Consider the following 23,202-nt stretch of genomic DNA (forward strand, 5'->3'; position numbering starts at 1 on the left):
TGTGTGTGTGTGTGTGTGTGTGTGTGTGTGTGTGTGTGTGTGTGTGTGTGTGTGTGTTGGAGGGGTTAATACTCAGTCATGAGGACCATCAGTAGAGCCAGGGGGCGATGGTGGGGTCCCAATACAGCTGGCCATTGATGTAAAGTCTGTCAACTTTGATGGTAACTCTGGATCCTTCTGTGTTGAGCTTCTCAGCCCCTGGTTGTCAGCTGTCAGTTCAGCCATCTGCTGTTGGCTGAATTCCAGCGAGTCCTGAAGTGCTTGAAACTCACAGTGAAGCATCTCCACTAGTGCTCATCGGGCATCGAAGCTGGACAGCTTGGTGTTGATGCTGTCCAGGATGTCCTCGAACTGTTTGGTTGGTGAAGGAGCTGCTGTTGGAGAGCTTTCAGCGTGGGTCCTCTTTGAAGATGAGGTCTGTGGAGTCTTCGACGTGACAAGACGGTTGTAGCACTCGTCCAAGTAGGTTTGAAAATCTTCTATCGTGTCCTCTTCCAGTGTTATCATTTAGCTTAATTTACTCTTTGTTTCTTTGTTTAGTTTAGTTTAGTTTTTTTCCCCTTGGTGGTCGGAGAAGTTTGCTTTCCAGCCTGGGTGTCACCATGGTTGCACTCGATTCTGTCACACTCGAATCACTCATTGTGCATGTCCACCTCCTTGCATTCTGATGGCCTCTTTCACTGTATTCTCCATCTCCCAGGATAGGATCCTATATAGGGCAGGGAGAGGGCAGAATGAGAGGAGGGTCTTCCACAGATTTAGCAGACGGAATGAGTCTGGACATGGCATCTTGCTTCAGGTTCTTGGACCCTGGCCGGTAGGAAAGAACAAAGTTGAATCTAGTGAAAAACAGGCTGTCTGGGGAGGTGGTACATAGTGGGAACAGACTGTAACTTGGAGGTCTTGCGCTCGACTAAAGGCTTGTCGATTTTAATGGTGAGAGCTATCAGTGAGTCTTGATCTTGGGGGAGATCTATTGAAACCAAGTGGTCTTGGATTGATTCTGATAGCCCCTCGAAATAGGCATCCAGAAGGGCCATAGGATTCCAGTCACTCTCAGCTGCGAGGATGCAGAACTCTCTGGCATAATCAGAAACCCTCCTGGTGCCCTGACGGAGATGGACTAAAGCTCCAGCAGCCTCTCGTCCTGGGGTGGTGTGCTGGAAAATCTGGAGTAGTGAGAAAGTGAAACTTGCTATGGAGTCACAAGAGCTGGATCTGCGATCCCACTCATCAGTGGCTCACGCCTCTGCTCTCCCACCGAGATGGGAGATTATGAAGGCGATGCATGCTTGGTCTGTGGGATATGCTGAAGGCTGGAGCTCAAAGTGTAGGTTACACTGAGGGAGGAAGGGGCAGCAGTCCCTGGAGTCACCAGTCAATTTGCTCAGGACGGGACAGCTGGGGATGATGTGGCAAACTAAGGGGTGGTGAAGCAGCAGGAGTTCGAGATGATGCAGGAGCTGGATCCTGAGCAGGAGCAGGAGCTGGAGCTGGAGCCTGTGCTGGCGCTGGAACCGGTGGGGTTACCACTCAATGAACTTGCTACATGGCAACGGCAATTTGCTCTCCCAGGCTGGCCATCAGGGTTTCTTGATGGGACGAGAGTTCCTGCATGTGCCGGTGGAGGAGGTACATCTGCTCCTCCTGGCAGACAAGTCTGCGACCCTGGACAGTGAGAGCCTCACGGAACGGTTCCGAGTCTGCTGGGTCCATACTTGGCCAGTTCATTCTGTCAGGAACTTGGTACAGACGGGGGAAGACCCATATGCAGGACTCGAGGCAGAGGGACAGTTCAAGGGTTTTATTAAGGCAGAGTTATCCACAGGGTGAGGCAAGGAAAAATATCTAAAAACAGAGCTGAGGTCAGCAACAGGGAGTCAGACAGGAAAACTGGGATGTAGTGAATTTTGACATACAAACTGGCACAGGAGGAAGGGAAAACACAGACTAAATACTCTCAGACAAGACGAGACACAGGTGGTCACAACAATGGGAGCACACAGCAGAAGATCATTGGTTGAGTGAAAACACGAAGTGAGGCACACAAGATGGAGGGGCAGCAGGAAGACACATCTGAAACAGAGACAGAGGTGAGTGTTTTCAAAATAAAACAGGAAACAAGACAATACACATGAGGAAAACATGATACATGATCTGGGGAGATGTGATAGGAACATAATGTAGTGGTAACACAAACAACAACAAATAAAACACCTACAGATTTTCAACATAGTCTATATTACAGTTTTTAGACTACTGAAATCCTCAGAAAAATATATAACACAATTTCCTTTTCTGAATTCAAACTCTTACGTTTAAAGGACTGTTCTGGAACAATCTTCATTTGAACAATAAGTTTGTTGTTTATTTGTTTCCATGATTACTTAAACATTTGTTCCAATTTAGAGGTCAAAGAGATCCCAATACAGCAGCTGAACAGAATGGGAATTACTTTTAAAACGCAAGAATTTTCTTCTAATCATTCATGTTATAAACCTGAATGTGGAGTGACTTCTTTGTTTAGAAAATCCATTTCCTCTCTGTTGAAAGCGATTCAAATTGAATCTCTTTCTCTCCGGTTGATTCTGAATACTCCTCTTTCTCCACACAAGCAGTATTCTCTTTGCTGACGCAGCACTATCAGTGTGTCAGACCCATGAGGTCTGGGCCAGGACAACAGGGAGCGAAATGCCAGATCAGTTCAACAGGTTTCATCAGGCTGTTTGTCAGTGTGAATCCGCCAGGATTTGTGATTGATGACACCCATCAAACTTCAGGAGAGAAAACCTGGAGTGGTTGACTGAGTGGAGATGAGACGTGGTTTCAAGGAGAAGAATGACCAAGAAAAAAAAAAAACAGACCTGCAGTTTATTATTCATGTATAGCTGAACATAACAGCTGTCCTTCAAAGAAACGCATTTATAAAGTAGCTACCGCCAGAAAGAAAACTTTATCTGAAACTACACACTTTGTGCTTTAAGACAATATGTTGAGCAGGAGTATTCTCGTGTATCCGTTTTTCATATATTTCTGTGGCAGAGTTACACCGCCACCAAGAGGCCTGGCATATGTACAACATAGTTTTGAGCCTTGTTCTTCGTGATGTGTGTATGGAATTTTTTTAAAGGACGATGCAGAGACAAAAGGTCGTTTTGGCTGGAGTGGACAGGGACTATTGACTGTAGTATTACCTTCATAGTAGTACCATAATGACTTACTGCAAAACAACGTTATTCCCAACATTGCTCTGCCAGACGCTCTTCTGACAGAAACCTTTCTGCTACACAAAATCAGAGGAAAACGGGCCACATTTGTGAAGAACACAAACTGAAAGAGGTTTAAGCAAGTTGTGCGCGCTGATTTCTGCATGGATGAAACCATCATCTCATGCGTCTGCGTCCCTGTTGCCTCTCCCGTATCTTTTTTTCCCCCCACTCCGATATCAAGGCAAGTCATACCACGTCGTGCTCATGCGCTGCCACTTGAAGCTACTTTAGACTCTGCGGGGGAATGAGTGGCCATCTGGAGGCAGCAGCAGGTAGGACATTGAGTGGAAAAACTCACGTTCATCGCACTTGCGTGCACTTACAACATGCAAGTTAGTATGGACACCGTACATGAGCAGCACGTGTAAGTATAGCCTCCATAGGATAACATGGCAATTATATGGATATCGTACATTGTAAGCACATCGTGAGCACGTTGCAAGAACTTACCATGTGTGCAACGTATGATGCACGCAACCGCTCACAGCCAGGCGTGGCGTGTGGGCCACCTTGCATTGACGTACTCCCTCCCTGCTCTTGCCACTCCCTCCCCACATTTTCAGAAAAACATGGCGGCCGTGACCTCCCCCTAAAAACGTGCGGACTTAAACCACGCAGGGTGGAGTGTGCCTGGGGCTTTTAGAAAACACTCAGTTCATCACACATCTATAAAACACATTACTTCAGTGAAGCTAGTAGTTTATGGTTGAAGCATATAATTCAGTGGAGCACGTTGTGAAGCCTCCAGCTCTCCAGTGGCTTGGCAAGGTCTTCAAAGAGTCCAGCTGCAGCCAGATAGCATTTACAGGCTTTGAAAAATCTGCCAGAAACTAATGACAGAGGTCCCAGCAAGTCAGACGTACCGAGGCTGGACGCCACAACGCGTCCACTCAGCGGTTTGAGACAGGAGACGCTGGCAGCAGAGATTCTATGACAGTGACAGACAGACTGTTGGACAGATAACTGTTGTTTAGGGATTTCTTACCTCCTAAGGATCACTCGGTACCATTTATGTAGTGTTTGGGCAGTTTGGCTATCAATAATGATGAATAATTATCGAAGATAGATTAATTATGTTATTATTATTAATTATATTAATTGAACATTTTAATGTCAACTGTATGAGATACCTTGGAGCTCCACCTGTTTAGCAGGAAATGATAGCCAATTCAGTTATATCAGTCTCATAAGCTTTACTAAATAATTAATTAGGAATTTGAATTAATAGTTACATTAATTCCAATTAGCAGAATTAACAGTGAAGCTTGAATGATTTTTGGAGTTCTTGACACAGAAGAGTCGACATTTCATTCACCTTTGTGCACATTAATAACACAGCAAGTATGATTCCAATATTATATTTATTTACAATGAAAACAAATCAAACTGATTCTAACTGCCTATATACAGCTGGGTGTGTGTAGGTGCATGTGTGTGTGTGTGTGTGTGGGCAGAGCAAGATGGAAGGAAGGAGTGTGTGTGATGGAACTACAAAACAAGATGGCGGATCACAAGAAACTCCATTCAAATGGAGGTTATCAGAGAGCAGGAAGTCTGTCCTGGGTCTCCACCATGTGCTGGAGAACCATGGAACATGGAAGCTAGTCTTTAGCATCTGCTTCCTGTGTGTCTCTGCTAAAGGACCATTTCTAGTGTTGGGATTTATGGTTGGTTATTAGCGATAAAATTACTGTAAGTAATAGATTACTGAAAGTAATAAATTACTGGAAGTTATTTATTTATTTATGTATTTTTTATTAAAAAAAAACATTTTTAAATACAGTACAGTCATTCCTATGTGCTTTTACAGAGACAATGGAAAATCCCAACATATCCACATGAGTAAGCAGGTTTATTTGTGACTGTGGAAAGGAAAAACTCCCCAACAGGGAGAAACTTAGTAGAAACCAGACTCAGAGGTGGAGGCATTCTGCGGACCGGTTGAGGTGAAAGGATAGAGGAGAGGATAGGGAAGACAGAGAGATAGACTGGGCGGGGAGATACATACAATACCCTTGTTTGTGCTACATATATTTCTTTTTTTTTTTACAGTAATCACACTGATCCAAATATTTACAACTGTCATAAGATTAAACCAGCCTGAGCAGTACTATCGCGATATTAACATCATTTTCTAGCAAGAGTATAAATTAGCAGGTAGGCAAAAAAACAAAACAAAACAACAACAAAACAAAAAGCAAAACAACAACAACAATCATAGCAAAAGTAAAAACAAAATGACACAAAAGAAAGAACAAAAAACATGATTTTGATCATTGAAAGTGTAGTGGATAATTTCTGCTCTTCAGTGACGGCCGGAGGTTTGGAAAGATGAAGACACAGGGTGAGATGCTAAGAGTGGAATTTATTCAGACATATAGCCTATTGGGTTGAAATGTAGAGTGACAGTATCATCAGCTAATCAGATGTTGATGTCTTATTGATGGACCACCTTAGGGCCAGCAAAGTTTCAAGCACTGGTCTTGGTGTTGTCATTGAAATGAGCTTGACTGATTGGCCCATGGGCAGGTGGTGATGATGCTCTGTTATTATCATCTACTCTGAAGTGATGGCGGCTAATTTAACAGCAATATCGATGATAGGATGGCGGACCTGCTTCGGGGTCCTTTTTCAAGGCGTCTGTTTTCAGAAGAAATGGAAATTGTGAGCGCACATGCATGACAGTAGTGTGCGAGACCCCCCCCCCCCCATGCAAACCTGTTGGAAACACTGGAAAATGATGTGATGGTGATGCTGCACAATGGTGTCTTGATGTGTTGTTGATCAGCTGTCATGTTGGTGTGGGTTAAGTACTGATGCATAATAGTGGCCTTACATAGGATTCGGATTGTGTTTTTACTGTCGGCTATATTGTGTGGGGGAGGGGGGCACGCGGGGCGGGTGGGGGAAGGGGGTCGTATTTTGTTGCTGCTGGCCCTGACTGAAATATCACCGTATCCTATTGCGTTTAGGCTATCAGTGTTTAATAAAAATGATCCTCACTGCTTGTCCGCCCCCGGCCGCACCACCAGTCATGTCAGCCGTGCTGGAACGAGTAAAACTTTGGAAGGTGGATTGAGCTCAGAGCCCAAACAACAGAAGCACAAGAAATACAACTGAGATGTACAGAACAAAATGGTTTACGCAAGCTTAGTATGTAAAGACTCTCAGTGTAAAGAGAAAAAGAGAACTGCCCACCCATCCATATTTCCCACCCCCCCAGACACAAACCCTCCAAACCTTTACCACTTATTCTGGAACACACATATCTTCTGCCACTTTTCATGGCACAAACCTTCCTTTCTCCAAGTCCTTCCTTTCTCAAGACATGCCAGCACCCATATCCCTTCATAAATATATCCTTCTATTAAGTGTTAGAGATAAACAAGAACTACAACAGCAGTTAATACTGGAAAAAATGTACATCAAACATGATCATAAATATCCCAATCTGAGATAGGCTGAAGAAGTTCAGTAGCGCACGGCGTCTTGCAGTACGAGATCAATCTCTTTACAATATATGCTGTAGAAAATATGAGGCTTAGACTGCAACTTGAAATATTACTTGCACACCACGGAAATTTGAGGTCCATGTAGGTCGGGTTGTATTCAGAAAAGTACCACAAACACCATGTAAACAGTCCATAATTAAAGTTGTTTGTTTAGGCTAGACTGAGACAGGCTAGCTATCCACTGGTTCTCATCGATAGGAAGCCGCAAAGGCCTCGGTCTCCGCCACAGAGGTGAACTGCTTCTTGGCTCCATCCTCAATCGTAACATGAAGGTGAGCAGGGAAAAGCAGTCAAGGCTTCAAGCCTACCTTGTACAGTTTAGCCATTGTGTCTCGGTATTTTAAGCGTTGTTCGATAACCTCCGGTGTGTAGTCCTCGAAAATCTGCACTGCCGTACCTTGAAGGCTGTCTCTTTTCTTACATGATTCTCAGATGATGAGGTCTTTTATTTGGTATCGATGAAGCCGTATGATTACCGGTCACGGCCTTGCGCCTGACTGGGGTTTAGCCGCTAGCGAGCGATGTGCACGATCAAGCTCGGGGGAGGTCTGCAGGACCTGGTCTCCAAGCAATTTCACCAGGAAAACCCGAGATTAACTCTGTCGGCGGGGGACCCTCGATGGATTCGGGAAGACCAATTATGCGAATATTGTTCCTGCGGCTCCGGCTTTCCAGAGCTGCTGTTTTAGCAATTAGCCTGCTATTGCTATCCGCTACCACTGCACATCGCTCCTCTAAATCCTGCATTTGTTGATCTTGTGAGTTGGCAGCTGATTCCAAGAATGAGATACGTTGGCTGTGATCAGTTATTGTGTTCTAGATTTTATCAAGTTCCTCAAGGACAGCCAGGTTCTTCTTGCTGTCGGCCCGAGACGCTAGCCTGGTGGTCCTCCAGGAGGATAGCTATGCTAGTGAGACCTGTGCTGCTACAGGAGGTCGGGGACTCACTGCCCATCTTCTTTGGCTTCGTAGATTTGGACATTGTAGTGGAGTTAGCTCCACAAAGAGGGCAAAAAGAGCTATCTTTTGAAGTGTTTCAAAAGAAAACAGGGTATGAAAAAGTAGTTCCAATACATGCTAAAGTGGCACCAATACATCTTCTATATTCGGACGTCACCCGGAACTCTCTGAGTGTGTAGATTTTAAATGGCGTTGCACCACCACCCGCCCTGAGGAAGCAGCATGCTCCAGTCCTCTCCATGACTCTAACCCTGCCTCCTCTTTCTCTTGTGTCTCCCCATTTCACATCTGTTTGCATGAATGTTCCTGCTGGGACTGATCCCAGGGCTTTAAAGGACAAGCTGGGAACAAGGTAAGTTTAGGAGCACGTGTTAGCAGGATGACATGAAAGGCTCAGACCTTTGTGAGAGCAGCGGAGGTCCAAGCAGGAGCTGCAGAGAATTAGCGGCATGAAAATAGGCTTGAAGCTAAGCGAGGACATGACTTCGGTGTGTGGTGAGTTGCTAGTCAGAAGTGCAGAGCTGTGACTGTATTGTGTGTAGAGGTAGCGTGTGAATTACATCAGGGGCTGGAGCTGTATTTTTCAACAGTGTGAAGGTCACAGTTTGTAAACGATTTCCCACCCTGGTTGGATTACCTGAACTCTTTACACTGTGAAACACAATAGGAATAATTTGTCACATAAGAGTCTGAAAGTTCCAATAAAAGACTCCCTGAAGAAAGTAGAGAGGCATTTATAAAGAACACAGCCGAGTGTATGAGCTGATCCTTAAATATATTACGATAAATGTGGCTACTGCTGAGCCGTACAACAGTTAAATCTCGGCTTTCTGTCATTGTGAAATGACAGAAAGTAAATCAATCACAATCTAACTCTGAGCTGCTCGCTGGGAGGAACAGAAGATTGATACTGGCCTCAAGGTGGACCTAGCATGTGATAAAGTTTCTCCCATTTGGCTTCACGAAGGGGATCACGAGGGGACCAGCAGGGATGGTAAACATCCAGTAAATCTGCCAATGTCAGCAATACATGGCCATAAAAATCCAAAAAGCACTTTTCTGCACATCCGTGTCATGCAAAAGTTTCTTGTCCAGTTTGCTGCAGGTTGAAGTTCATGAGCGTTGTGGGGTCATATCGCACTGAAGTCACTGTAGAGCACCAACAAATCTGAGCTTTTCACATTTACAGTATTTATTCATCTTTTTACCATCCTGTATTAATCCCCTTGGAGGACATTTCATTACTGCCTTGACCTTCGGCGTGCAGCCCCTAGTTTCAGACCTTGGCCTCCACTTGTGCTCGGTCTGAATTAATCCATAGCCTTTTACTGCTATTAAAATATGCTGCTATGCAGAAATGCAGTATATAGAGCTGTTGCATCACAGATACTCATGTAGCCATAAAAAAAGCCTTTTGCCTTGTTTTGAGTTGTGTATGGGTTGGTGTCAGGTTCAGGCTATAGACATTTATTAAATCTGCAAGAAAGAACAAGACAACAAGGGTAAGTTTGTTTTGACTCGCGAGGAGAATGAATAGAGAGTGCTTCAGCCACAATCTCCAACCCATTCTGAACCCCTTCCTCTCTTTTTATTAGGGGTTCGAAGGTGGGGAGTGGAGGAAAGGTGAAAGAAAAGCACCGTAGTGGAAAATCACTAGACAAGCACAAGTCGGAACATTCAGTATGTGTGTGGCAGTTTCGACAGGACGTTGGTCTCCTGTTTATCAGTCTCGGTCAGCGTGTTCCTGCAAGTATTCAAAATACAAGATTAAACGGCAAAGACGCCGTGCTAATTGCACGGCGAATGAAATGCTTCAAATGATTTGACATGAATGTGGATTAAGCATGAATGTGATCACTTATGTACAGTTATTCCAACAGTTGGTCACCATCAGTATACAAGATTACATGTCACTATATATCGCAATATCAATCTGAATGTTGTGCTCTAAACATTACAATATAATTATGGATGCAAGCCAAGACAATCAATCTATAGCCTACACGATCACACACACACACATGCACACACTTCATCTTTGATAATCCAAGGTCCTATAGTATCACAAAGCACTGACAAAGGAGGTTGGGTTGGCTAAAGTTGTGCGGGTGCATGGTGTTTTATAGCAAGAAGAAGCTTACAATGCAGACACAACAATAATTGGTACCAATCTGCTTTACGAGAGAAATCATGTCAGTAAATGCCAGGTCAAGCCTAACGCTACTAATTCAATATTCTTGCAGATGAGAACTTAGTACGTAGTATGATGGATCATCTGGCATTATTTAATCATGCATCTATAGCAAATACAATCAGACATATACATACCTCTCTCTCTCTCTCTCTCTCTCTCTCTCTCTCTCTCTCTCTCTCTCTCTCTCTCTCTCTCTCTCTCTCTCTCTCTCTCTCTCGCTCTCTCTCTCTCTCTTTCGCTGCATTCGGGCCACGGATTCACTCATGCATGGGTGACGAGCTTGCCTTCTCCAGCCAATGAGCGCACAATGCATTGACGCCATGCTGCGCACGTGATAAGTGCATGGTCTGTGCCAGGCTTACCCAATTCCGGGTCTCGAGGTCTGGTGTCCTGCAGGTTTTCACTCTCTCCCAGCTTCAGCACCCCTCAATCTGATGTTGACGTTATCATCAAGCTTGTAAACAAGACAAGTGCCGAGGCCCTTATTGCATTGAGGTGTGTTGCAACTGGGAGAAACCTACAACATAGAGGATGCCGGACCTCGAGGCCTGGAATTGAGGAAGCCTGGTCTATGCTTACTCGGCACTTTCCCAGTTCTACTGTCCAATGAACACGCAGAACTCACGTGGACCATACCGAGTAAGCACTTGCTCCGCAGTTACAATGCACATTGTGCGTACTGATTTCTGCATGGACAAAACCAACGTCTCCTCTGTGGGCGTCCTCGTTGCCTCTCCCTCTCCCGTATCAAGGCAAGTAATAGCATGTCGTGCTCATGCGATACCACTTGAAGCTGCTCTTGCAGCATCAGAATCCGGAGTCTCTGCGGTGGAATGGGTGGCATCTGGAGGCAGCAGCAGCTGGGACATCAGGCGGAAAAACTCACATTCATTGCACTTACATGCACTTACAACTTGCGAGTTCATGTTCATTTTTAGTTCATTTTTCATTGTCCCCCAGGAACAACTAAAATGTTTCAATTGATTGACTGATTGCTTGCTTGCTTGATTGATTGATTGATCGATTATCCTATTTGGCAGCGAAAGCAAACAATATGCGATTGCGAGACATGCAGTGTCAGAACAGTTTTTGCTCTTCCAACAGGAAGAGATTCCAAGTCTCCTCCCATTGCTGCCTTTATTTGAGAACTTGAACGCGGTGGGAATGTCTTGTTTTCATAGGAATTAAAAAGTGTTTCATGTAGTTTTTGTGGATGATCAGATGTGGTGTGAACATCTCCAGAAGGACCTCAATGTCTTAAAATGGGATGAAGTTAAAATGAGATTGAGCTGTGTTGAAACCTTTTACTTAACACTTGTGCTAAGGTGATATGTATGATTGTGGTAGTTTCATTGATTGAATTCGCTCTGCATTGACTTGCATTAACATGGTTCAAGTGCATGAGTAGATTCAGATTCAGATTCAGATTCATTTATTTGCCATTTGCAGTAAAACCACATTGGAATACATTTGTAAAAGTCCCCAGTGTGCACAAGACAGGTACAGCCATAAAATAACATTAATTAAAAAGTACATAAATAAAACAAGATAAAAGTACAGAAATAAAACAAAGAGAACAGTAAACAATTGACACTGTGAAATCGATCGACTGAAACAGTTCCAATAAAGTGCAAGATCATTCATTAAAGTGCTGTTTAGACTGATAACAGCTTGTGGAAAGAAGCTGCTGGCATATCGAGATGTCCTGCATCTCAGCGAACGATATCTTCTGCCAGAAGGAAGAAGCTGGAACAAGGTTTTTCCAGGGTGGCCAGAAGAGTCATTGACGATTCCAAGTGCTCGGTTTAAAAGTCTGGATTTATAAAGGACTTCCAGAACAGGAAGCTCACGGCCCACAGTCCTCATTGCAGAGCGGAGCAGCTTGTTTAGAGCTCTCCTCTCTTTGTCTGTGGTGTTACCAAACCACACAGTCACAGAGCCAACAAGTAAACTTTCAATGGTGCAGCCATAAAAATTAAGCAGAATCTTAGAGTTAGTGGTAAATTCTCTAAGTTTACGTAGAAAGTAGAGACGCTGACGAGCTTTTTTAACAACCCGGTTAGTGTTTTTGACCCATTTCAGGTCTTTAGAGAGAGTTAAACCGAGAAACGTGCACTCCTCTACAATCTGCACCTGGGAGTTATCAATAATGACAGGTGTGTGAGAACTGTTCCGGCTAAAGTCAAAGACCAGTTCACATGTTTTTGATGCGTTGAGCTGGAGGTTGTTAGCTTTACTCCACTGAACCACATTTTGGATCTCTGCTCTATAAGAGGAATCATCATTATCACTGATGAGACTGATGATGGTGGTGTCATCAGCATATTTGATTATCAAGTTGGAGTCAGAGGAAGACACACAGTCGTGAGTGTACAATGTCAAAAGCAAAGGACTCAAAATACATCCCTGAGGAGCTCCGGTGCTCACAGAAACAACATCTGAAAAACAGTCCTTGATTTTCACTCTCTGAGATCTGTCAGTTAAAAAGCTCAAAATCCACTTACACATGGCAACACTCAAACCGAGAGACATGAGTTTTTCAACCAGTTTACCTGGGACAAGACAATAAAAAGCAGAGCTATAATCAATGAAAAGCATTCTCGCGACAGATTTGCTATTGTCCAAGTGACTGTACACAGAGTTCAGAGCAAAGGAGATGCATCCTCAACACTCCTGTTCTGTCTGTAAGCAAACTGGAGCGGGTCAATACTCACAGGGATCTGGCTCTTAATGAAGTCCAACACGAGCCGCTCAAAAGTCTTCATAAGAACAGACGTGAGGGCCACAGGACGATAGTCATTAAGGCAAGACACAGGAGTTTTCTTAGGAACTGGGATGATGGTCGACTCTTTAAAGCTGTTTGGCACAGTACAGTTCCTTAGCGACAGGTTGAAAATGTCTGTTAAAACAGGGGTAAGTTGCTCAGAGCACAGTTTCAGGACACGAGGAGGGATGCCGTCCGGGCCTGAGGCTTTCCGGACTGTGGTCCTGGACAAGACCCGCTTGACTTCCTCCTGAGTCACGGTGAAGGCACCTTGATTGAAACAATCTGGGAATACAGCAGGACAGGCATCCGCAGATTCAAAGCGACAGTAGAACGTGTTAAGCTCATTTGGCAGAGCTTGGCCAACAGATGCAATGTTCCCAGCACTAGGTTTCCAGGACGTGATGGCTTTTATACCGTTCCACATGCGGCGAGGGTCAAAATCAAAATAACCCTTTAATCTGTCCCCGTAACTGCGCTTTGCAGATTTAATCGAACGTTTCAATGAGTAGCAGGATAACTTGTAGGCCACTGTATCATTAGATTGAAACGCCAAAGCACGCTCATGAAGTTTCAATTTCACTTCCGCGTTCATCCATGGGTTCTGACTACAGTGATGCTTAATGACCTTCTGTGGGACACAGCAGTCAATGCAAAAGTGAATGTATCCAGTCGCAGCGTCACAGAATTCATTAACATCCTCTGACTGAAATACAGACCAGTCAGTGGCATCAAAGCAGCCCTGTAGCTTCATGTTAGTCTCCTCAGACCAGCACTGCACAGTGCGAGAAGTTGGTTTATGTTCCCTGCTCCTCTGAGTGTACGAAGGAAGAAGGAGAACAGAGGAGTGGTCAGACTTCCCAAAAGGAGGTCTGAGACTGGACCTGTAAGCTCCCTTCACATTGCTATAGCAGTGATCCAGAATTTGTGCTCCTCTTGTAGCTTGAGTCACATGTTGGTGAAAGTTCGGGAGTACCGTTTTTAAATTACATTTATTGAAGTGACCAGCAACAATGATGACTGCATTAGGATGAGCAGCCTCATGTTTGTGGAGGATCTCGCTCAGATCGTGAAGAGCTTCAGTATAGTCCGCTCGTGGGTGGATGTAAACGGCGCATAAAAATATCACCGAGAACTCCCGGGGAAGATAAAAGGGGCGACAGCATAAAACCAGGCATTCCAGATTGGCAGTACATGTTTGGTTCATGACTCGAGTGTCCGTGCACCAGCTCTGATTAATTAAAAAGCACACACCTCCACCTCTGGATTTCCCCGTGGTTTCCTTTTCTCTGTCCGCGCGGTGAGCAGGGAATCCCGGGGGCTGTACGGCTGAGTCCGGGACGTTCGTGTGGAGCCACGTCTCGCTGAGACAGTACACGGCGCAGTCTCGTGCCTCGCGCTGGCTCTGGACCCGACACAGGAGCTCGTCCGTCTTGTTCGGCAGAGACTGGACGTTTGCCAGGTACATGGAGGGCAGAGCGGTCCTGGAGGAGCGGCTTCGAACGAGCAGACCGCCTCGTTTACCCCGGTGTCTGCGCTTCCGCCGCCGGCTCGTGCTACCCGGCTCCACACCGCGGAGAGTACGGCGGAGACGCCCAGTCCCCTCGCTCTGTTGACGGCCACTGTAGAGGCCCGTTTGCCCTGCTCCACGGGCCTCTCGAGTGGGGCACTCGTGGAAGCTAATGCACCTCAGTTCCGGTAAGATTCGCGACACTACGCAAACTTGATCCCGAATGTGGAGAAGTGTCTCTCGGTCGTACTTCACAGTAGCAAGTGAATCACATACAAAACAGACCAACATGAAGATTGTGCACAGCAGAGCTCTCACTGCGGCGCCCTGACACGGCGCCATCTTGAGTATATATTGTAATTGGTTTATCAATCCTACATCAGTGACAACCAGAACTGAATTGAAGTCAACGCAGATCCTGGATCAATTCACATAAATCCAGTGGGATCATAGCTTTAGTCGGTATCTTCAGGACATTTGATAGCACATTGGACATATAGCAGGCAATAATGTCTCGGTGCTATCTTGCAAATCTCACATTTGCCATTATACATCTCTTCAGATCTCTGCTGTCCCAAAGCCAGAAACAAATCTACACTTTTGTTCTCATCAACGTGATTTGTTAGGTGAAGAGCCAATTGCAACAACGGGGAGAGTACATACCACAGACTTTAACATCACAGTGACAAATGTGGTCCTAAGCCAAGGTTCAGCTGTTCACACCCACCATCATAAAAAATTTGGTTTCAGCATCCATAGAACCAGTGAGAGAACACAAATAGTTACCTGAGGATCCTCGGGAAGAACAACTTAAAACCAGAGCTCTTGTTGTGCTGCTTGGTGGAGTCAGTGCTGAGTTCACCAGCTGCACCATATCAAACAGGAAGAGCATCCAGAGGATCATCACCACTGCCAAGAAACTGATTGGCTGCTCTCTCTCATCCCTGGAAAGACATCTAATACACTCAGGAGAGCCCACAACATCCTCAGGGACAACTCACACCGCGGTCATCACTCTTCAAACTTCTGCCATCAGGGAGGCGTTTCAGGGCAATAAAGACAAAAACAAACAGGCTGAATAACATTTTCTGCCCAAGAGCTGTTGTTGCCCTCAAACACCAACAAACCCTGAACTGTAGCTTTTATCCCTTCTTTTCTGCAAATACCCCTTGGGGACTGTACAATTTTATAACTATTTTTTTAATGTCTGCACTATTCGATTTATTTTTGCAGTTTTATAGATTTTAGTTGTTTTCACACCATTTTGCACAAATTATCATGTTCTTTCCATTGTTTGCACTGTTTCCTACGAGAGCTGCTATTTTTAATTTTGTTGTGCGTGGAGGACAATGACAATAAAGGAATTCTGATTCTGATTCTGACCATCAAGACGTAAGTGGAGAAGCAGACTGTACAGTGCAGACTTTTTGAATCGCTGTGCAAATCCACATCCAACATAATCTTTGGACTCTAGGACAGGGAATTTATTGTTCTGGGTGGGGAGAAGGATCTGTGGTGAGGCTCCCACAGCAGCTGCCAGAACAGAAAGGATGAGGAGGGTGAAGGAATACAGGAGTCATACGCAGCAGACTTGGCTCCACATCATCTCCTGAAAGGAAGTTTCATCTGCAAGACAGGAAGAGAAAAGCTGACATGGAGAACAAATGAAGAAAAGCTCTTCCACAATGCTGCTCTTCAAGCAAATGCATTCTTTGACTTCTCTGGGTTTGTGTTGGAGCGATGTGGCTGGCTACTGAGCCACAGAAAGACAGGCTACAGATCTACGCAGTTTTGTGTGTTGGTCCTGGTTTTGGTTGAGAGCCTTCCTTTTTCTTGCTACTTTGTCCTTTCACAGAGTAATTTAATCTCTGCATGAGTGTATCTGTAGTGTATCTTCAGCTGTCAAGTTCACTGAAGCTGTGGAAAGCCAATGAGCATGAACCCTCTTTTTCCATCATTATTCATACTTTCTGGTTCCTGAGTGATGCATCTGCCACCGAACTCAGGGTAAGGAAACACATATGTGGTTTCTAAATTGGACCTTTGTTCAGAAATACTTAGAATGGCCTGTGTGTTTGATAGACGCCTGAGGACATAAGATATATCCACACCGTAGAATTTCCTCTCAGGAAAAGAGAAGCTAATTTAGGCAAAGATTTAGGCAAAGTGTTGGAAACCTGAGTTGGTTGATCCTGGCTTTGGCTGTGGTTTGTGGGATTGGGCACTGGGGGTCAGAAGACTGCAGATTCTTCCTATCACAGTCCAAAGCAATTACATCCACCCAGAGTCCAGCTCCATGTAACTATTTGTATTTTTAAGTATGAGCCTGTTAATCATTAGCAATAAGTCTGAGAGTTTGCATGGCTTATACTAAGATGGCGTGAGACAGTCGTTACACACTTATTTTCTATCATTTTAATGAAAGCAGAAGATAATTGCATTGGAAAGCTAACAAAGTACAATATTTTCATCATATTGTTGCAACTTTTTAATTTGCATATGTTTGGTATGGCGTCATTTCAGTGCCATAAACTGTCATCACACACAGCTAGACCACTTTCTGCATGCGCCGGGTGGCTTTTTGTGCACGTGCTGTCTCGATCTGTCTGCTTGCTGTGAATTCTGTGCGGTGATGTTGAGTTTTGACACTTTGGGGGTGGGCATTGCATAGACGGCCTCATAATTCCCCTCCTTTTTGATTAGTCACTTTAAAGGTGTCAGAGCCAATCAGCAGTACAGTGGGGTGGGTCATCACAGTGGAAAGCAGGGCCGGAGTGGGACTCATGTTTAGCCCTGGAGTTTTATACTTAAGACCGGCCCACTTTAGATCACAACTATTATAATCATGTAATTATCTTACAAGTGAAGTCCACCGTACTGTTCTGTAAAGCCTTGTGATTCGATGTTTTTCTATAATACTTCCAATTTATTTCAAGGGTTGCTTCATAATGAAAATGTTGTTCAACACAAGTGTAGGGATTTCTGACCTCATAAGGATCACTTTGTACCATTTAGGTTGCATTTAGCCATCGATAATGATTAATAATATCAAAGATAGTTAATGTTATTGAAAATGTAATCTGATCTGTATCAGAAATCTTGGGAGCACCACCTGTCTTAACAGGAAATGATAGACAAATCAGTTCTATCAGTCTCATAAGATATACTAAACTGTTAATTAGGAGTTTCAATTAGTAGTTAAATTAATTACAATTACCAGAATTAACAGTAAAGCTTGAAGGATTTTGGAGTTCTTGACACAGAAGAGGTCGACATTTCATTCACCTTTGTGCTCATTAATAAAACAAGTATGATTCCAAAAATTATATTTATTTATAATGAAAACAAACAGATTCTAAGTACTTACATACAGCTTGGTGTGTGTAGGTCTGTGTGTGCGTGTGTGTGGAGAGAAAAATGTTACGGCTGTGAGCCGGTGTGTAGTGTTCTCAACACAGAAGCAGACCAGGAGGCAAAACAGTTGCAGTGTACAAAAGGTTTATTTAAACTGCAAGACCTGGGAGATGGGGATCAGAGACTCCGGAGTGCAGAGCACATGGGTGAGAAGACCACAACCAGTTGGAGTGCCGTTCCGAGAGTCGGTGTGCCGGGAACGCTCGGAGCAGGGAGCCGTAGAGCGCACGGACTGCAGCAGGGAGGAGGTGCGTCGAGGAAGTTCACAGTGAGGAGCCATGGAGCGCACAAGCGAGAGGACTTCACTGGTCTCTGCCACTTTGTTTATGACAATATCATTGTCCACAGACATGAGGATTTCTTCCTCAGTGCTCATGAGCAGGAATCCCTCAACTTTCTTCTGGTCAAAGTGCTGCTGAGTCTGTTTTTAATCAAGTGTACTGTTTTTTCATATATTGGAAGTACTGCTTGATTGGTCACACACTGTTCCAACAGCTCAGCTGTTCCTTCTGCACTGACGGGATCAACCCCCCCCCCCCCATCACCACTGGCTCTGCTTCTCACACTTTTTAAAAATGCTCTAAATTTTCAGCACAAATCTCCCCTTTTTACAAAGTTCAGCTCAGTTTCATGAATGTAGAGCTGAATCATCTAGAATCTTATCACATTTCTTACATGGAGCAGGTCTTCATCCTGCTCATTATATTGAATATAATAATATGATCTATCCTGTGATCAGTCCTCCTTGGTGCTGCTGGTTCTGGTTTCTGAGGAGCCAAAAGACAAAGTTTCCCAGTTATGTGGTGTTGCATCATATTATTCAGATTATATAATTTCATGTTAAATGTCTGGTTTTAATGAAAAAGTTGCCAATCTGTCAGGATTGGAGGTGAACAGGATTCAAACGCCAACTAGTCCGGGATGTAAATTGAAAATACAGTTTATTTGAGTCGCTCCAACGGGGCGGCAGTCCGTGGCGAGGGATCGGAGACGGGGTCTTCCCAGGAGGACAGAGCGGCGCACACCAGGACTGCACGGGAGAACAAACGGCAGTCAGAATATTCAGCAGCTTCCACACACGAAGCGAACAAACTCAGAACAATAAGCACAAGTGGCAGAGTCTAGGTACCGCAGAGTACACGTAACGATCTTGCAATGAGCGCCTGGGATCCCGGTCCTTAAATACTGGCTTCCTCATTCACTTCAGGTGTGCGTCCTGCTCCGTCCGCTCCGCCTACGATCACACACGCCCACACACACACACAAAACAACAACACAGCAGGAGACCTGCACAGGTTGTGACACAATCAACCAATCGATTTTGTTGCATCTGTTTCCAGAGCTTTCCTCTTTTTAATTCTAGCTTTCTCTGCTCAATCTTGTTCTTTATGAATGCATAGATAGTGCAATGTAAAGCATTGGTGAGTGTCAAGAAAGGTGTTATATTAAACCAATGCATTACTATTATGTTGACTTTAATATGATGAATTACTTAAAAACTTAAGATAAGCTTTTAGTTACTTTGAGTACTGCAAACTCACAAGAACTAATTTAAGTCAACATTAATTAGTTTTTGTAAGGCAATGAGTTTGCATATTTTTTTTTATTAAATTCAACGTTATTTTTACAGTGTACATTTTTTTCTTCCCAAAAAACTCTTGTGAAGATTGGATTGCTGAATGTATCTGTGATTTTATTCATAATAAAAATTAGATGAAAAAACGCACACACAACAATCTATCTCTATTTTAAAAAGAATACAGGAATTGTCTGAACCGAAGATCATTCTGAGGATACAGTTATGTAGCTACAACTTCTGTAGCACTTCTGCACTCCGCAAGCTGTCCCCAAAGCACTTCATTTCCAGGTTTTTGTTCCCATTATCCTTCTCTGGCTCAATGTCTGTCTTGCTAAATCGTGCCAGCTGGCCAGCATGCTAGCAGTTTGTGCACAGACTAACCCTGAAAAGTTTGTCTCCACCGGCTGGTTGTTTCAACCAGTTTTGCACAAAATGCATGTGCTGTTGCAGGGGTGTCATACTCATATACAATCATTTCAATGTGTCAATGACAACTCCAGGTTGTCATTCTCATGGTTTTATTATAGAGAGGTACAAATGAATAAATTCAAATAACAATATTTTTTTTCTTTTACAAAACTTACTAGAAACAACTTGAAATGTATCATATAAGTACAATCTGAAATCCTAAACTCCCTCACTCACTGTTAGCCTCCTATTTTAATTTTTTTTTTTTTTTGTACCTTTATTTTACCAGTTAAGAACTGCTTCTCATTTTCAATAACGACCTGTGTCTGCAGCCTTTCGTGAGTTTTCATTCTAATGCTATTTGACTGGTGAGTGGAGCTGTGCAGTTTTACACTCAGTGTTGTGTTATTAAGTCAATGTAGTCTGTGTATTGTCGCTCAGCCTGTGGTCCGGACTGGGCTCTCCGGGCCGCACATTTGACACCCCTGTAGAAAGTGAACCAATCCGCCCTCGCTCTGGTACCGTATTTTCCACACTATAAGGCACACCTACATTGATTGACATAATTTACAACTTTGTTCATATATAAGGCACACCACATTATAAGGCGCATGGAATAGACCAGTGGTCATAACCTTTATAGCTCAAAGCCATTAGGTTACATTTTCCACTGATTCTAACACCCAGAGAGGTGCACGCACTTTATTTTGATAGTCCTACCTGCAGCCTATGCCAGGAGGACACTACACACAAAACCTTCTTCACTGCTGGTTGACAACTTACAACTACCGGTAATAAACTAAACTACATGAACTAAGCAACAAAAACACAACACAACACAATTATTACCGACACCACAAACCAAATAGAACCCCCAATAATTGCATTTAAAACACCACAAACAGAAACTCCCATAATTCATTGCAGCTATCGGCTGCACTGAGGAGCTCAGGATGCAAGGCATGATGGGAATTCATGTTTTGTGTTGTTGGAGGTTATTGTGGGTTGTTGTTGGGCTTGGTGTTGTGTTGATTGTGTTTATGTGTTTTTGTTCCCCAGTTTAGGGAGTCATTATTTCATCTAGTTTATTTTGGTTTGTTAGAATGTTGGTGTGCAACCATGAGTGATGAAGGTGTTGTGTGGAGTGTCGTCCGCTCTGAAGATCCGGTTGTCAAAATAAAAGCTTCTGGTTGTTCAGTTGTCAAATAACAGTCTTGAGTAGAGCAATTCTTCCATATATAAGGTGCACCGGGTTATAAATGGTAAATGGTCTAGATTTATATAGCGCCTTCTAACCACACTGAGGTAGTCCCAAAGCGCTTTACATATCAGTCATTCACCCATTCACGCTCACATTCACACACCAATGGGACAGAGCTGCCATGCAAGGTGCTAGTCGACCACTGGGAGCAATTTAGGGTTCAGTGTCTTGCCCAAGGACAATTCGACTCATAGACCAGTGTAGACTGGGATCAAACCTCCGACCTCTCACTCCGAAAGACGACCACTCTACCACCTGAACCATGGTCGACCATAAGGTCGGACCATAAGGTCGCCCGTGGCTCAGGCAGCTTTTGAGAAAATTTGAGGTATTTAGGTGCCTTATAGTGCGGAAAATACGGTAGTTTAGTCTGAGAGGAATGCTTCAGTGTGCTAACGTTCACTGATCATATCTTGAGAAGAACTGGGGACTTCTTTAATTGTGTCTTGTCTTGCCTTGTGTCCTCAGGGAGCCCCAGGAGAGCCAGGACTGTCAATCATTGGACCAAGAGGACCTCCTGTAAGTGGCCTGGGCTCTGTACAGCTAATCTGGAACCGCAGCTTGCAGATTTGCCATACATTTGATTAGTCTGGCTTGTTTCTTGAGGAAGCAGAGAAATAGTCCTTCCTGGGCCAAAAAGTAAAGTCAAAAGTAAATTTAGCTTTAAACCTTGGAAAATGAAAATGAACTCAGCAGTTCTGACATCCCAAGTGGAACACAGTGTTGTTTTAATCTGTTCTCTATTTGTATTTACTTGGTCTTCATGGATGCCCAGAGATGGTCCTAATGAAATGCAAGAACATGGCTCAACCTTAGAAACCCAGCCAGTCTCAAACTTATCCAGCTCAGGTCAGGCTCACAGCAGACTCCCCTCATAGAACTTTGAGTATAATTCAGAAAGCTGGAGACAACAAGACTGAATTAGAGCTTTACTAGCTCAAATTCCTTAACATCCTCCTCAGATTATCCACTTTTCAGTTTGGATCAGTGGGCGAGAAGACATTTCACTTCACGCTATAAAAGCCGTGCAGTGTCCAAGAGGAGCTGATTACGCAGTCAAAGTCGCACCATGAGTCCCACTGACACTGAACCGGCGGATAAAACCTCCACTGGTTGGGTTCACTGCAAACCATTTCTAGTGTAAAGCTGCCGGTGTCATAAACTGCCGTGAAGCTGAAGCTGTGTAGGAGCTCTGTCCTGCTCTGTGTTTTGTAACTGTATGTTCAAAAGCTATCACAGAGAGCACATCCAACAGATCGTGGCTAAAATATGAGGAAGTAGCTGGAGCTCATTAAATGACAGAAATTCACCCAAACTCTAGGCATTCATGTTTGACCTATTGTTATTTTGAAATATGTTAAGTTCTTCCTTGAAAGTGAGTAAGGCTGTTCTTTGGACCGACATTGCATCTGCAAGAGCATCTGTAAAGCTGATTGTTGTCCTCAGGGGTCAGCATTGTTCTTATGTCTTCAATTATGTAATATTCAAACAGTAAATAACATTCTTGAGCTCAGCAATATCAAACAAGGTTGTTTTTCTGTGTAACGTTTAACTGTATTCCAAAATGTTCCCAGGTGAATCATGTCCTTTGCGATTTTGGGCCTTATTGCATTTAGTTTTATATTTATAAAGGGTTGCCTTTCTGTTCCAAGAAACTCACAGAAACAATTCAAGCTCTACAAGTATGTCATGAGACTTTCACCTTTCCCTGCAATTATCTTCCCTCCGGTAATCTTAATTTTGCCGTCCCTCCCATGCAGATTAAATGTCCTAAGGCAATCTGGCAGACCACCATCAGAGTGTTCTGGCTAGTTGACCTGGACTCACTGAGCTCACTTTGCTTCTTTTCTTTGTCATCCATCTTTATTAGATCGAAACTCTTTTCTTATCATTGCCCTGTCTCAGCATCTAATGAACATTAATGTCATCTGTATTTCCCAGGGACAACCTGGCACAAGAGGATTTCCTGGATTTCCAGTAAGTTCATACATTTTTTAGAAAATCCTCTTCTCAAACTGTTGAACAGTGGCTGAACTGATGGTTACTGTCATTCACTCATTCACATGAATCTCCAGGAGTGGGTTCATGTCCCACTCCTCAGTTCACCTCCTCTGCCAAAGCCCGCAAAGCCTCCAGAGCCAATAATAGGCTTTCTTCCCACGACAATACACATCTAAAACAACCTGTAAACATCACTGCAGCTTCAGCATTTCAACCCCAGGGTGAAATTAAAACTATTGAGTGTTTATTTACGATTATATCTATGGTTAGGTTGAACTGTATCTTCATCATATCTTTATCACTTTTTAGTTAGTCAGTTAGCTAGTTAGT

At 43.8% G+C, this 23,202-nt stretch overlaps 1 protein-coding gene across 1 annotated transcript in view; it reads left to right on the top strand.

Moving 5' to 3' along the window:
- Positions 1 to 1,451: 1,451 nt before the first annotated feature.
- col13a1 (collagen, type XIII, alpha 1) overlaps positions 1,452 to 23,202 on the top strand; it is a gene marked incomplete at its 5' end in the record, with an annotated part of 104,760 nt that continues 83,009 nt past the window's right edge. The window contains 5 exons of the mRNA XM_080521209.1: positions 1,452 to 1,520; positions 1,576 to 1,710; positions 8,067 to 8,093; positions 21,340 to 21,390; positions 22,813 to 22,848. Coding sequence (XP_080377335.1) covers positions 1,452 to 1,520; positions 1,576 to 1,710; positions 8,067 to 8,093; positions 21,340 to 21,390; positions 22,813 to 22,848 — 318 coding nt within the window. The remainder of the gene's footprint in view (positions 1,521 to 1,575; positions 1,711 to 8,066; positions 8,094 to 21,339; positions 21,391 to 22,812; positions 22,849 to 23,202) is intronic.

This window comes from Blennius ocellaris (assembly GCF_963422515.1).
Source record: "Blennius ocellaris genome assembly, contig: SUPER_13_unloc_1, whole genome shotgun sequence".
NCBI lineage: Eukaryota > Metazoa > Chordata > Actinopteri > Blenniiformes > Blenniidae > Blennius > Blennius ocellaris.